This window comes from Antedon mediterranea, chromosome 4 (assembly GCF_964355755.1).
Source record: "Antedon mediterranea chromosome 4, ecAntMedi1.1, whole genome shotgun sequence".
Lineage (NCBI taxonomy): Eukaryota > Metazoa > Echinodermata > Crinoidea > Comatulida > Antedonidae > Antedon > Antedon mediterranea.
The window spans coordinates 33281828-33294529 of record NC_092673.1 but is presented as its reverse complement, the minus strand read 5'-3'; the positions used below and the strand labels follow the sequence as shown (position 1 = coordinate 33294529).

At 29.0% G+C, this 12702-nt stretch overlaps 1 protein-coding gene across 17 annotated transcripts in view; it reads left to right on the top strand.

Annotated features, from left to right (window-relative positions):
- Nucleotides 1-12702, top strand: part of LOC140047359 (voltage-dependent calcium channel type A subunit alpha-1-like) — a 131026-nt gene that overhangs the window by 94724 nt on the left and 23600 nt on the right. For 11 of the 17 annotated variants that reach the window (XM_072092323.1, XM_072092324.1, XM_072092321.1 and 8 more), the window contains 7 exons: nt 349-476; nt 594-690; nt 853-958; nt 1170-1274; nt 2147-2191; nt 5462-5571; nt 10872-11015. In XM_072092323.1, the coding sequence (XP_071948424.1) occupies nt 349-476; nt 594-690; nt 853-958; nt 1170-1274; nt 2147-2191; nt 5462-5571; nt 10872-11015 (735 nt within the window). Of the gene's footprint in view, nt 1-348; nt 477-593; nt 691-852; nt 959-1169; nt 1275-1599; nt 1633-2146; nt 2192-5461; nt 5572-10871; nt 11016-12702 lie in introns of all 17 variants that reach the window. The other 6 variants (XM_072092331.1, XM_072092329.1, XM_072092327.1 and 3 more) reach the window with 4 other exon arrangements.

Genomic DNA, 12702 nt, shown 5'->3' with positions numbered 1-12702 from the left:
TTTATACAAGATTATACCTCTATAAACAGTTTATACAAGATTCTACATCTATAAACCGGTGTAGGCAAGATTTCTACTACAATAAATTAGTTTATACAAGATCCTACCTCTATAAACTGGTTTAGACAAGATTCTACTGCTATAAACCGGTGTAGACAAGATCCTACCACTATAAACCAGTTTAGACAAGATTCTACTGCTATAAACCGGTGTAGACAAGATCCTACCACCATAAACCAGTTTAGACAAGATTCTACTGCTAAAACTCTGGTGTAGACAAGACTACTATAAATCTGTGTAGGCAAGAATGTTCCAATTCTAATAACATTTGTTTTGTTTTATTTTCAGATGTTAAATCTTTTCGTTGCTGTTATTATGGACAATTTTGATTATTTAACAAGAGATGCATCAATTCTGGGTGCTCATCACTTAGATGAGTATGTTCGGATTTGGGGAGATTTTGAGCCTGCGGCAACGTAAGCACTTACTATTTTGATCGCGTTACAATTTATTATTTTGTCTGCAAATTTACTTTATTGACATCATTCGATTTTATATGTTAAAATTATTTTGTAACTATATTCTTTTTTCAGGGGGAAGATAAATTATGAGAAAATGTATACCATGTTGAGGAAAATGGAACCTCCTGTAGGATTTGGCGCAAATTGCCCTGTTAGAATAGCTTACAAGGTTAGTAAAATGTTTCTAAGCATTTTTAAGGTTTTTTTCATATTTGAAATTACTATACCTGGAATAGTATGCAATTTCAGCCACATAAAGTCTGATCCCACTTGTTTTGAAAAGGATAAGAATTTTTTTCAATTATATAATGTATTTTGTCTCCTTTCTCAGCGATTGATCAGAATGAACATGCCACTTAACGATAAGATGGAGGTCCATTTTACCACGACATTGATGGCTCTCATTAGAACAGCATTAGATATTAAAATCGGCAATGGTAAGTCCAAATCAAATTTAATCTCAGTTTCCCTTCAAAACCCCAAAATTCAATTTAATTTCAATTCAATTCAAAATTTAATTTCACCACAACAGAAAAAAGTATATAGTAGATAAATAACATAATGGTTTGATTGGAATTGGTACCCACTGTAAGTTTAATAGCATAAAAAGTGTAAATTTCAACAAGCTTTTTTTTCATTTATCCTCAGTTGTCGATCGTGACCGTCACGATAGAGAATTACGAGAGGCTGTCAAAGTCTTCTGGCCTCGATTACCGGAGAAGAAAATAGACCTTCTGGTCCCTCCAGACTGTGGTATGAATTTTATGTTTTAGCTTTATGTATAATGAAACTTAATATAAACTTAATATAGATAGACAAATCTTGTTACATATTACATTAAAAAGTAATAATATTTAATCTTGAATCCAAATTAAACTTTATGAAATTTTCTATATGATTTTAGTAATTTAAATTATAAAAATATAGTAGAGTTATTTAAATTAAGAATTAGTTACCGATATATGTATTGTTCTCTTTTTCATTTTCTACAGCTCTCTTATTTATTTGTGTTTATTTTTTAATTCTGTGTTCTTTCTTTTCGTTCTATTGTCATTTTATTTCTTTTTGATAATGTTAGGTTATTACCCAACCTATCCAAAGAAGGTTTACGGTATGGACCTCTCGTTTGTCGTGCGTTTGACCTCAAATGACCCATAGCTTTTTTTAAAAGTGTATATATCCTTAACATTAATTTGCGTATTTTCAATTAACTTAAGAGTTAACAATTGATGTGTCAAAACAACCTGAAAGAATTAATAGAGAGCAAGACGGCGCAATGGTATGGTATTGAACTTGTGTGTGAGAAGGCATAAGTTCGAGATCTGTCCGTGCTATCTTGTCGTACAGTACAGTAGAACTCCTATTAAGGGAAAGCCTTTGCCACCTAACAAAGTGTCCGCAGTGTATAAATTTCAAATTGATGGTAAAGTGTCCCCTGAATAGTAGTGTCCCAAGGCTCTACTGTTGTATCATTCAGAAGGACACTATATGTACATGAAAAATTGTCATCAATTCAAGTGTGTTTCCGTTTTACCGTAGAAGGCCGAATTCGCATTTCCTCACTTTCTAGGGATCATTTATATATTTACATTTTTTATTTTGTCATTATTCCTTTGTGAACAAAGAACATGTTGAAGAAGGCAGGTGTGATGAGTGTAAACGAAGGAAAGGTATTTAATACAGAGCAAACCGTCCGCCATATGCAAAACACAGCTTATTGCATTGGAAACGCAGTGAAGCATGTCCTTGTACTCTAATAATTCATATCCTGCTACATTCCCATATGCGGTCCTATGTGTTTTTAGAGCCTGCAGAAGTTGAATATTTCATCATCTTTTTAAAACAACTTTAATGTGTACCTAATAACTCTTCCTTAAAAATCTACCAATACAATAGTTTTTCACATATTATTATTATACAATATATTAAAATAATTCATAAAAATTTCCCATAGTATTTTACCTGCATGTTTGGTTCTCAACACTTGGTTCTGTCCACGAATTCAAGTGCATCTTTAACCGCTAAACAAATTTAGCATGCCAACCTTAGCATTTGCAGTCCTTCCTAATTAAAACATTTTAAACAATTTAACTCATTTTTTTATTTTTCCAATGTACATAAGTTATGCATTCATTGTATATTCCTGTTGAACAAATCACTCCCAATTGTTTATTCTACTAGCTATCAGATTATGGTTTCATATTTTTATCCTAAAAGCTCCAACCAAAAAAACCAATGTTTACCATAAGGAGTTTCTGAACCTTGACCGCTGACCTATCTATTTAACTAAATGTCATCAGTATTTTTATTAAGAGCTTACAGTAATCTCTGCTAAAGGAGATAGCTTTGGCTATAACATATTTTTTAGACAAAACAGAAGCAAAAGAAATAATTTATCCACATTTGCTGTTTTGTATGTGTATTAAATAAATAAAATGCTTTTTGACTTTTTGAATTAGGAGATTGATATCTAAAATATTGCTGTTTATTCGTCAGCTTTTTATCCAGCTTTTTCCTAATCCTATATACCTTTGTTGTTGCCATGGCGCTAATAATAAAGTTTATTGACGACCAAAATACCTGTGTAATTTAAGGAATGCCAAAATTGAGTGGTGTTTTTTTTACTATATATCTGGAAAAAAAACACGATAGAAAATGAAGTGAGCAATATATTATATTTGGCAATCTTAACATACTAATAGAATGTGTGTGTGGTTTGTGTGCGTTTACTATTTTAAGATCATATTTTATACAACTTAATATACTATAGCTATCTTTGAATACATCGGTAGAATAAGATGTTTATTTATGTTTATTATACTGCTTATGAAAATGCATAGATACAGTATAGTGTGAATAGTAACAACTGATTCAATAGATAATATAATATAACTACAAGTGAAGCTGTAGCTTGATGGTTAACATGCTTGCCTTCCAATCCCAAGGTCCAGGGTTCAATCCTGACTTGCGTCTTTTTCTACTCCACTCCCTAAGCCTCAAATGAGATTATACAGTAGCTTATAAGCGAGAACAAGTTTTTAATTCTGTTATGGAAAAGTTCCTTGCAATGAATGAAAAAAAAATTTTGCAGATACACAGTATACTGTATTGTTACTCATCTACCCAGCTTATTCCATTTATGAATAGGAGGTGATAGTTTTCATGGGTTTTCAATTAATTAAGTAAAAGTCAGAAATGCATAAATGCATGTCTCACTTCCACAACCTAAGAAAAATGTGTAGGACTCGTAGTCAGGGTTAGAATTGGGTTTTGGATCACAAAAAAGTATGGTAGATTAGTATATTGACCAGTTTTCTTGATGCACGGCCCTGCGAAGAACAAATCATGCAACAAACTGGAACTTGATTTATCTGCAGGTTGATAATATTAGTTAGATAATCTCTTTTAGCTTGGTTATAAATAGCATTAAAACAATTTGGTTATTAGACAACAATTTTTATGTATGTGATAATTTAAACGGTCGGAAATATGTTACTCAAAAGTGGTATTTTGTTGTACTTTTTCATTTAGGTTTTAATAATAGTGAGTATTATATTTTATTTTGAAATATTTCTTTTTTGGAAGGTGGCAGTTGTTTTTTGAACCCTGTAAATACTTAAAAATTAATTTTGGGTGAATTTTGCTGAAATTTAAGAATTTTTTTCTGTTTTTTAAATGAATTACTGTCGTTAGGATTTTTTATTTTTTTGCCATAAAATGTTTGTACGAACATACAAGCTGTTCTTGTGTGAACCGAACCTAAACTCTCCAGATGTCAAACCTGGAGTCATAACTTAATACCTTACCAGTTTATATCATTTACACATTATACCTTGGAATTTATCGCTGGGTGATTTTAGCATTTGTCTTTTTCCATACAATAAATAATATTTTTATTATAAACTTGTTGTTAATGTTCAATATTAATTTTGTAAAATGTTTGTTTCAGATTGGAGAAATGCTTTGCGTTTTTAAAATGAGCTCTTTTTGCATATTTTGGATAAATATTTCTACTTGCTTTAATTTGGGATATCGATCAACAGTTTTTAATCCAATTTATACCTTTCAATTCTCTTTCATTTTGTTTGTCTTTTCTATGATTTAGTTATTTTGCGGCTTTCGTCTTTTATTTCAATCTTTTGTGTTTTATTTTTAATTTCCCAATAGAAACATATGATATATGGTAAGGTATATCATACAAACAATTTATACATATATATATATATAGAAAATTAGTTTTTTGATTTGCTTGTTGTAAACAACATTTTTTCCTTCGACCAATAAAAAGTATCATCTCCAATCCTTGCCTTTTCCTTGATGCAGTTTTGTAGTTTTGCAACTAACAAAATTAAATCCATTTTAAAAACAGCAGTTGTATTCAAAATATTTTTTTGTAATTTTTAACCCTTTTGAAAAAAATAGTTAAATATTAAACCCATTTAAAGCAATTGATTTTAGTTTGATTTTCTCATTAGCTCAATTTGGTAAAATTGTTTTTTTAAATCCTTGCTGTTTAATCCCTTACTGCTGCTTTGAAGTTACGCCTAAAAAGGGTGAAGATACAGACTAGCAGCTTTTCAGATAAGACCTTTAGTCGGTGGTAAAAAATGGCCTGTTGTGTACAGTATATGTTATATAACACAGTAAAAGAATCTGGAAAATATTCTAAGTGTATTATTTAAAATTTGGAAAAAATCAACTATAAATAACTTCTTAGAGTGTCGTACAGTACCATTAAGCTCTGTCTATTCTACTACCAGACTTTATGTTACGAAAAAGGTGATGTGCCCATATATGGACATGATGATGATATATTACTACTATTGTGTGACACATCACACTTTTTTTATCAAACTAGTTTAATAGTGTAGACAGATCTTACTGTTTATCTATGGCGATACCTGTGGTATCTGACAGGTATAGTTATGTTATTATTTCAGAGCTGATTGGTGAAAAGTTAACGGTGGGCAAGATATACGCTGCATTGTTAATCTACGAAACTTGGAAAGAGTACAAGACGAGAGCGAAGAGAGATGGAACTGCTAGATTGGTAAGATAGATACTTTTTTACCTTATTTTGTTGTATTTTTACCTTATTAGGAATTTGTTGTTAATACTAAGTCTATTTTGATAATGATCATCAGTGTACATTGATTCAGTATTATCTTATTGTAATATATCTTGTATAACTGTTATCAAAATCAACTAACATAATTTTTGTTTCATATCACTTTCATCATAAACATCATCAACATTTATCGTTGGAACTATCATTTGGTTTATCATTTATCAACATCATTATCAAATATCTATCATATTAACATCAAATGATTATTATCACTAATATTTTGAACAATCTTATCAATATACCGACACAATTGTTAAAGTTTAGATTGAGTATTAGTGTTGTGTTTTTTCCTTCCTTGTGTTACAGTCTGTCTGTCTGTCTGTCTGTCTATTGTTTATATATAATATACTTGTACTTCCTAAATTGTCTCCACAGAAGATAATACAAGCTGTTTACCTCTCTTTGTGTTATTTAGTTAATTTATTTCAAATATACCCTTTATGGAACAAATTTGTTTAATAATATCTTTTTAATGTACTAAGGCATGCTTGCTTGTTTAGAAATCAAACTATCAGCTTTCAGAGGGATCTTTTAAAAAAATATTTTAAAAAATAAAAAAAATTATAAACTATAAAATACTGTATTTTAAATTATAGTACAGGAAGTAAGAGAATTATTAAAGATTTAATGCACTCACCGACGGTTGATTCTCCTTGGTAGAAGTTGAAATGCAAAAAATATATTTTTTTAATTTTAATTTTTTACCCATTTATCAGATTATTGATTATTATTATACAAAAGTATTTTTTAAATAGAAACGACAAATATTTTTTAAATTAACTAAAATTTATATAGAATATTAATTTCGTGCATGTGTAAAATGTTATGATAACCAATAGGAACATGAAGTATTTTATTTAATTTGTTTATAACTGTTAGCATGTAACTGTACTGATGTGTTTTGTATACAATTTCTGTTTATTAGTTTATGGTAATTCTGTTTGTTGTATTGTGTGGAGGAGGTGTGCTAGAGGAGGTAAAAAGAAAACGTCCAAGGGAATATAATAAGATGAGATTTGATGGGTTCTTCTCCATAGATATGCTAGTTAATGCTTATTGTGCTACTGAGAGGCAAGCATCACATTTTTTGCTATCATGTCCAGAGTGTCACATGTAACTAAAATCTGGCTACTATCAGGGCAAGCTCATTGTTCTGGCTACAAAGACAAGCACCCCTTTTTGATTACCAGGGCAAGCATAATTGTTCTGGCTACCAAAGCAATTGCCTCATTTCTGGCAACAAAGGGCAGCTAGGCCTCATTGCTGTTTGTGTTGCCATCATGTTTTACTCCCATGAGCCATTGACCACTGCATCATAGTGCATGTTTACTTTGTTTTTTTTACAGACCTTTTTTTTTTGTATAGAAAGTTTCTTTAAAAAAAATATGCTTATGCTTATAAAATACAATAAGTTCTACTAGTTTATTATAATATTAATAATTTATTTCTTTTTATTTTCACAATTTTGTTTTTGTTTGAAACCATACATTTATAAGATTGTTTTTGCACCTAAATTTGCATAAGCATTTAAAGTAATTAAACTCCCCTTTGATATGTAAATTTACTTTTGAATATGCATAATGTAATATACATATTGACTTAAGTATAAATATATGCATACATTTATTTTATATTTTGAATAATTATTTATTAATTCCAAATATGCATAATAATTTAGTAATCATGTAATTCCAAATTTAATTTATATATGCAAGTTGAATTCATATGTGTTTGTTTTTGTTTCTTCCTCCCCTGCTTGCTGGAACCTGTCCTCCTCACGGAACATTGCATGATTTTAGTTGAAATCTGTTATTGTAAATATTGTAACGCTAAATTGTTTTTGTCGCTTCTTGTCTTGTTAAACTGTCTATAAGCTTCCATCAAAATTATTGTTTCAAAAATGATATGAATTATTATTATGATGAATTTTATTTTTATATTATATGAATGTCAGGCGGTTGGTGAAAAGGTCGCACATGGCCAAGACATTACAGAAGCAGTTTTCCAGCTAAAATTTGTTTGTTAATAAAATTCTTAAAACTTTCAAATTTTAACTTTGAATTTTTAACACATGATTATGTGCCTGTTTTATACATGGAAGCAATGATAATATTTCTTGAGGACATTTAATATTGATTTGGATTTTAAATATATAACAAAATCTGTATAAATTAAAAGCAATGGAATTGGTGCATTTTAAGGCTAATGAATTTTATTTATTTTTATTTATATGTGCTTAAAAGTTTACTTAGTATCAAAATTCAGAAATTTGTTTTATTCTTTAAAAAATATTATTTAAAATTTTCAAATAAAAAATGACTTACTGTAAACTTATTAAATTTCATTTCCAAACATTAGTTTCTACTTAAGTTGTTTCTAAAAAGAACCACCATATTATAGATTCCCGAATTATAGGCAGGCATTTTGCAGTAAGCAATAAATTAGCATAATTTTGCCTAAAAATGCAGGTGATTTTTTCTCTATGTATGTAGTAAAGCTTTTCGATTAACAATAAATAAATTCAGACTTATTGATAAAAAACCACTACAACAGTCATTCAGATATTTTGGTACTAAGTTAACAAGCATGCGCCCTCTATCATTATTTTATATCTCGATAGGAAAACGCTTATTATAAGTATATTATGAAGAAGCACCCAAATGCCGATCTCAATGAACCCAAATACAGGGCACTATTTTCAGACGACTTTTTAAAAGTACGACAAAATTGGGCCAGTATGGTACCTGTTATTGTCCTCTTGTGTTTCTCTCTCGCTCTGTGGTTTGTGTGGCAAGTGTTGAGAGTGGTAGTTTCTTTGTTAATTTCATTATTTTTTGTAAGATTTTTTTTGTTACTTTGTTTTCTTCAGCAATTGACTCTACTGTGGATGCATTTTTGTAAAACTTGTATAATCAAAAGGGTGTACAGATACTTCTCTTTATATTTGTCTGTTTTGTATAGAATTAACCAAAAATATGTTTCTGTTTCTGAAATATTGTACAACAATTGCTTTGCTTTTAAAAGAATCATTGGTATTCAGAAAATTACTTACATAAGGAGAAAATTTAAAATTACAGTTTCAATTTTTGAACATTTTTTTTAAACCACAATTTATATATTTTTCAATTTTATAAAATATGTTAAACTGTATAATTTCCATAAAAACAATATTGACAAACTATAATAATGATAAAATTAGAAAGCATCTTCCTAACATTTAAAATGGAAATTCACTTTGCTTGGAGTATAACTAACACATTGAAAAGATTGAATTTCAAGCTTATCATGGTAATAACTATTACAAGTTTTACAAAAATGTTCCCAAATAATTTGTTGTTAATAATCTTCTCCTTTATATCAATACTCTTCCTTGTCAGTATTATAGCTGATAGAGCATCCTGAAGAAGGGCTTTAGACGTCAAGTTGTAATCTTTTCTTTGTCATCTGAACTTAATCTCAATTTATTGTGACTTTTTTATTATTTAAAAAAATCTTTTCTTTTAGGACGTAAAATTTGTGTAATGTGATTCTCTAGTTATTATCAGTTAGGACAACTTTTTTTTAAATTGTGTCAATATTTTTTGTCTTAATGTATATTGTTTCTTCGACTGTTTGATGAGTGTTTTGACTTCCAAACATCTTTGAATTTTTGTTTTTTTCTGTGATTAAATCCTTTTATTCCTGTTATATTCCCATATACTTGGTTTCTTGTTTTTTATCTACCCCTTTTCACTACAAATTTGTTTTTTTGTAAACCTACCTAAACTTTTTAAAACTATTTATAATCATATACTGCCTGTCATTATTTACAGTTTTTTTATTACCTATAAAATATTTTTAATTATCTAAACTAAATTAAATATAGAAAATGTTTCTATGCTGACTGTTTATATTTATATGTATACGTAATCCCTAGATTGTCTTATTCTAATCCACATCAGTTAACTGGATTATCCTTGTTATATCTTAATCTAATCCATTTAAGTTAATTGGATTATCTCCTTTATGTCTTAATCTAATCTATTTAAGTTAAGTGGATTATCCACTTTGTCTTATTCTAATCCATTTTAATACTCCGGATTATCCACTTGATGTTTTATTCTAATCCATCCGTTTAATAACTGGATTATCCATTTTTCATGTGAATTTTTGTAATCCTTGTTTGTAATCTCTTAAAAATCTTAAACATAGTAATGGTTCCGGTAGGTGCACCAACTCTTGGTTCTAATGTAAATTTTTATTTTAACTGTCTCTGTTATAGCTATACTGTCTTTTTGTGTACTATTTCTATGTTTTTTCTCTGATTTTTATATAAAATCAATTCTACACTACATTGTACACATTAAATTGTGTAATTTTTTAAATTACTCAATCATTATATGAAATCTATAATTATATTTATAATATAATTTTAATTGCAAGATTAAAATCAAAGGTGTAGTAAGATAAATATATCATTTTGTTATACTTTGTATATTATTAGAAATATAAATTTAAGGAATTTTTATTTTTTTGCTTGAGCGTCTTTTGATTAGGCATGTGATGTTTACGATAAATCAGGAAAATTGTTTGCAACAAACACTTTTGGGATGTTTATACGCACATTTCAAGATTGCTCCAGTGTTATTATGTCTTGCGACTGTTGGAGCAGTATTTTCTGTCATGCGCCCTCTATTGTGTACGGCAATTTCAGTTGTGGATTATGTCCCCTTACTGCATTTATCTGCTTGCTTTGTTTTTTTTTTCTCTCTTTCTCTTCTTAGTCTGTCGTAGTAGTAATTACTATCTCAAACAGTAGTGCTTTTCGGCGAATTTTTAATTAAAATAGGCATTTGCATCCTTTCTGTGTGTTACTACAACCCCTGGCAATGCATAGGTTTGCATCTTATTATTCTGGCTTCTTATGCCATGAATGTCAACAATAATATATACTATCCCTTTACAATTGTTTGGTTGTATATCCGTGAAATATTTGCAGTCATGGCGGATGATACGTAGCATGCATTGTTGTAGGATTTTGGAATGCATAATTTACATAAATTATTAAACCGGTGTTCACACAGTGCACCTGTGATGTATCACTTTAGAGACAGGTGTCATTTTCTGTTTTATTTATATGTATGAATGCTCTTTTTATAGAGGGGAGTGTTTGCCTGAAAAAAAAAATGCTTGCTATAGATAAAATAAATTTTATATGAACATGATATTCGTTTCTCAAACAGCTGCGTGATCAAAAACGAAAGGAATACCTGGCAAAAGTGGAACGTCGTAAAGCGTTGGAGCTAGAGCAACGATCTCGCTTACAAGTTCCCGCAAATAATAATGTCTTAACTCTAACTGATCAGCCGCAAAATGGGTCCATTCAGGTATTTTTTTTGTTCACTGATGGGTCATTTTTTTTGACATATTTTCTTTAAATATTTTGGTGAAAAGCAAAAACATGCACCCATTCTGTATGCTTGTCTAATTCAGCTGAAACAATGTTGAGCACATTATTAATTGGCACATTCATATTTTAACACTATTACACTTGTTGTACATTTCATATTTTAACTCAAAATGATATTTCATTTATAAAGAAAGCATACAGAATATCGAGATGTTTTATCTGCTTTTGTGGTTGCTATAACACATTACATGCTTTTCACAAGGGTGGAATTCTAGGTATCATTAATTTCTATTCACTTTCTTGACCATTTTTTTACTGCATGTTAATGTCTTTTGCATATTTAAAAACTTGATTTGCATATTCCAGGTGTTTGCACTGCAATATCAGAGGGACTGCATTTCATAGACGCTTCTAATTACCATAATTAACCAATTCATCTTTCATAGCTTTTATGAAATAATAATGATTATAGGGCTTCAACTCATCGTTATAAATATGCTTTTCATTCATACGAAACTTTATCTCTAATTAAATTAATATTTAGGGAAATTTTATATAATTATTTTATAATATTATAATTATTTATTAAGTATAACGATAAGGTTTTAAACACATCAAATAAACGTATGCTATATTCCAGTCACGGAATTAACCTGTTATTTTTAGCAAACAATTAGTAACTGTTGAATTTGTAACCAATAAAAACACAGAATTATTCAGACATAAATACAAGTGGGCCATATAAATATATTTTTATTAAGACCAGGAAAACAAATAGCACAACACATTAAGGATCCTGAAGCAGACCCTTATAAACTAAGTAACCCCTTGTTAATTTATGGCACTTATATGGCAATACTACTGTAATCTGATGACATTTTTAATATTCTATCTATTTCTTGGTCAGCATTTACATTAACTATAATTTGCACCACATTGTTAAAAGTTCAAAATAATTAAAACTGTACATAATTCATTGGTACCTTATACTAGTATTCACAATATTGAATAGGCTAAATCTTAAACACAGTTGTACTATATATCCATCTAAATAAACACAATATTAAAAGTTTGTGTTTTAGTATTTAGTTGTATTTGGTAATATTTTGGGTAAATAAATGTATTAGAATTTATAGTATAGTAGTCTGCGTATACTTGATTGGGCTTTTTTATTCATAGATTCTATGCATCCAAAATTATTAAAATTGTGACTAATGGTTTCTCAGTGGGAGATCTAAGATTTTAAAATAGTGGGGGCGCATAATACTGCCGACTGCCCCTCTATTGTATAAAATGCATCCACTAAAATTATATAAACAAACAAAGAATGAATCTGACAGATCTTAAAAACATAGAATCTATGTATAAATGGTTATTGGTGACAATGGGATTATTTTCTTATTATTTTAAGTAGTGAATTAAGCGGTTGAAACGTGATACTAAGCATCAAGACTAAGGATATAATACATACAAACAAACTCTAATGTTTATCTTTTATAACCAAGGCGCAATTCTCAAAAGCAACAAAAACAAAAATAATTTTTTTATTATATAATACAAATTATAGTTTAAAATAGCCCGTAGAAAAACAATAAGATTGTCAAAAATATAAAAAATTTTAAGCAGACTGTTTGTTAAAAGTTATCATGAATAATTTATATTTT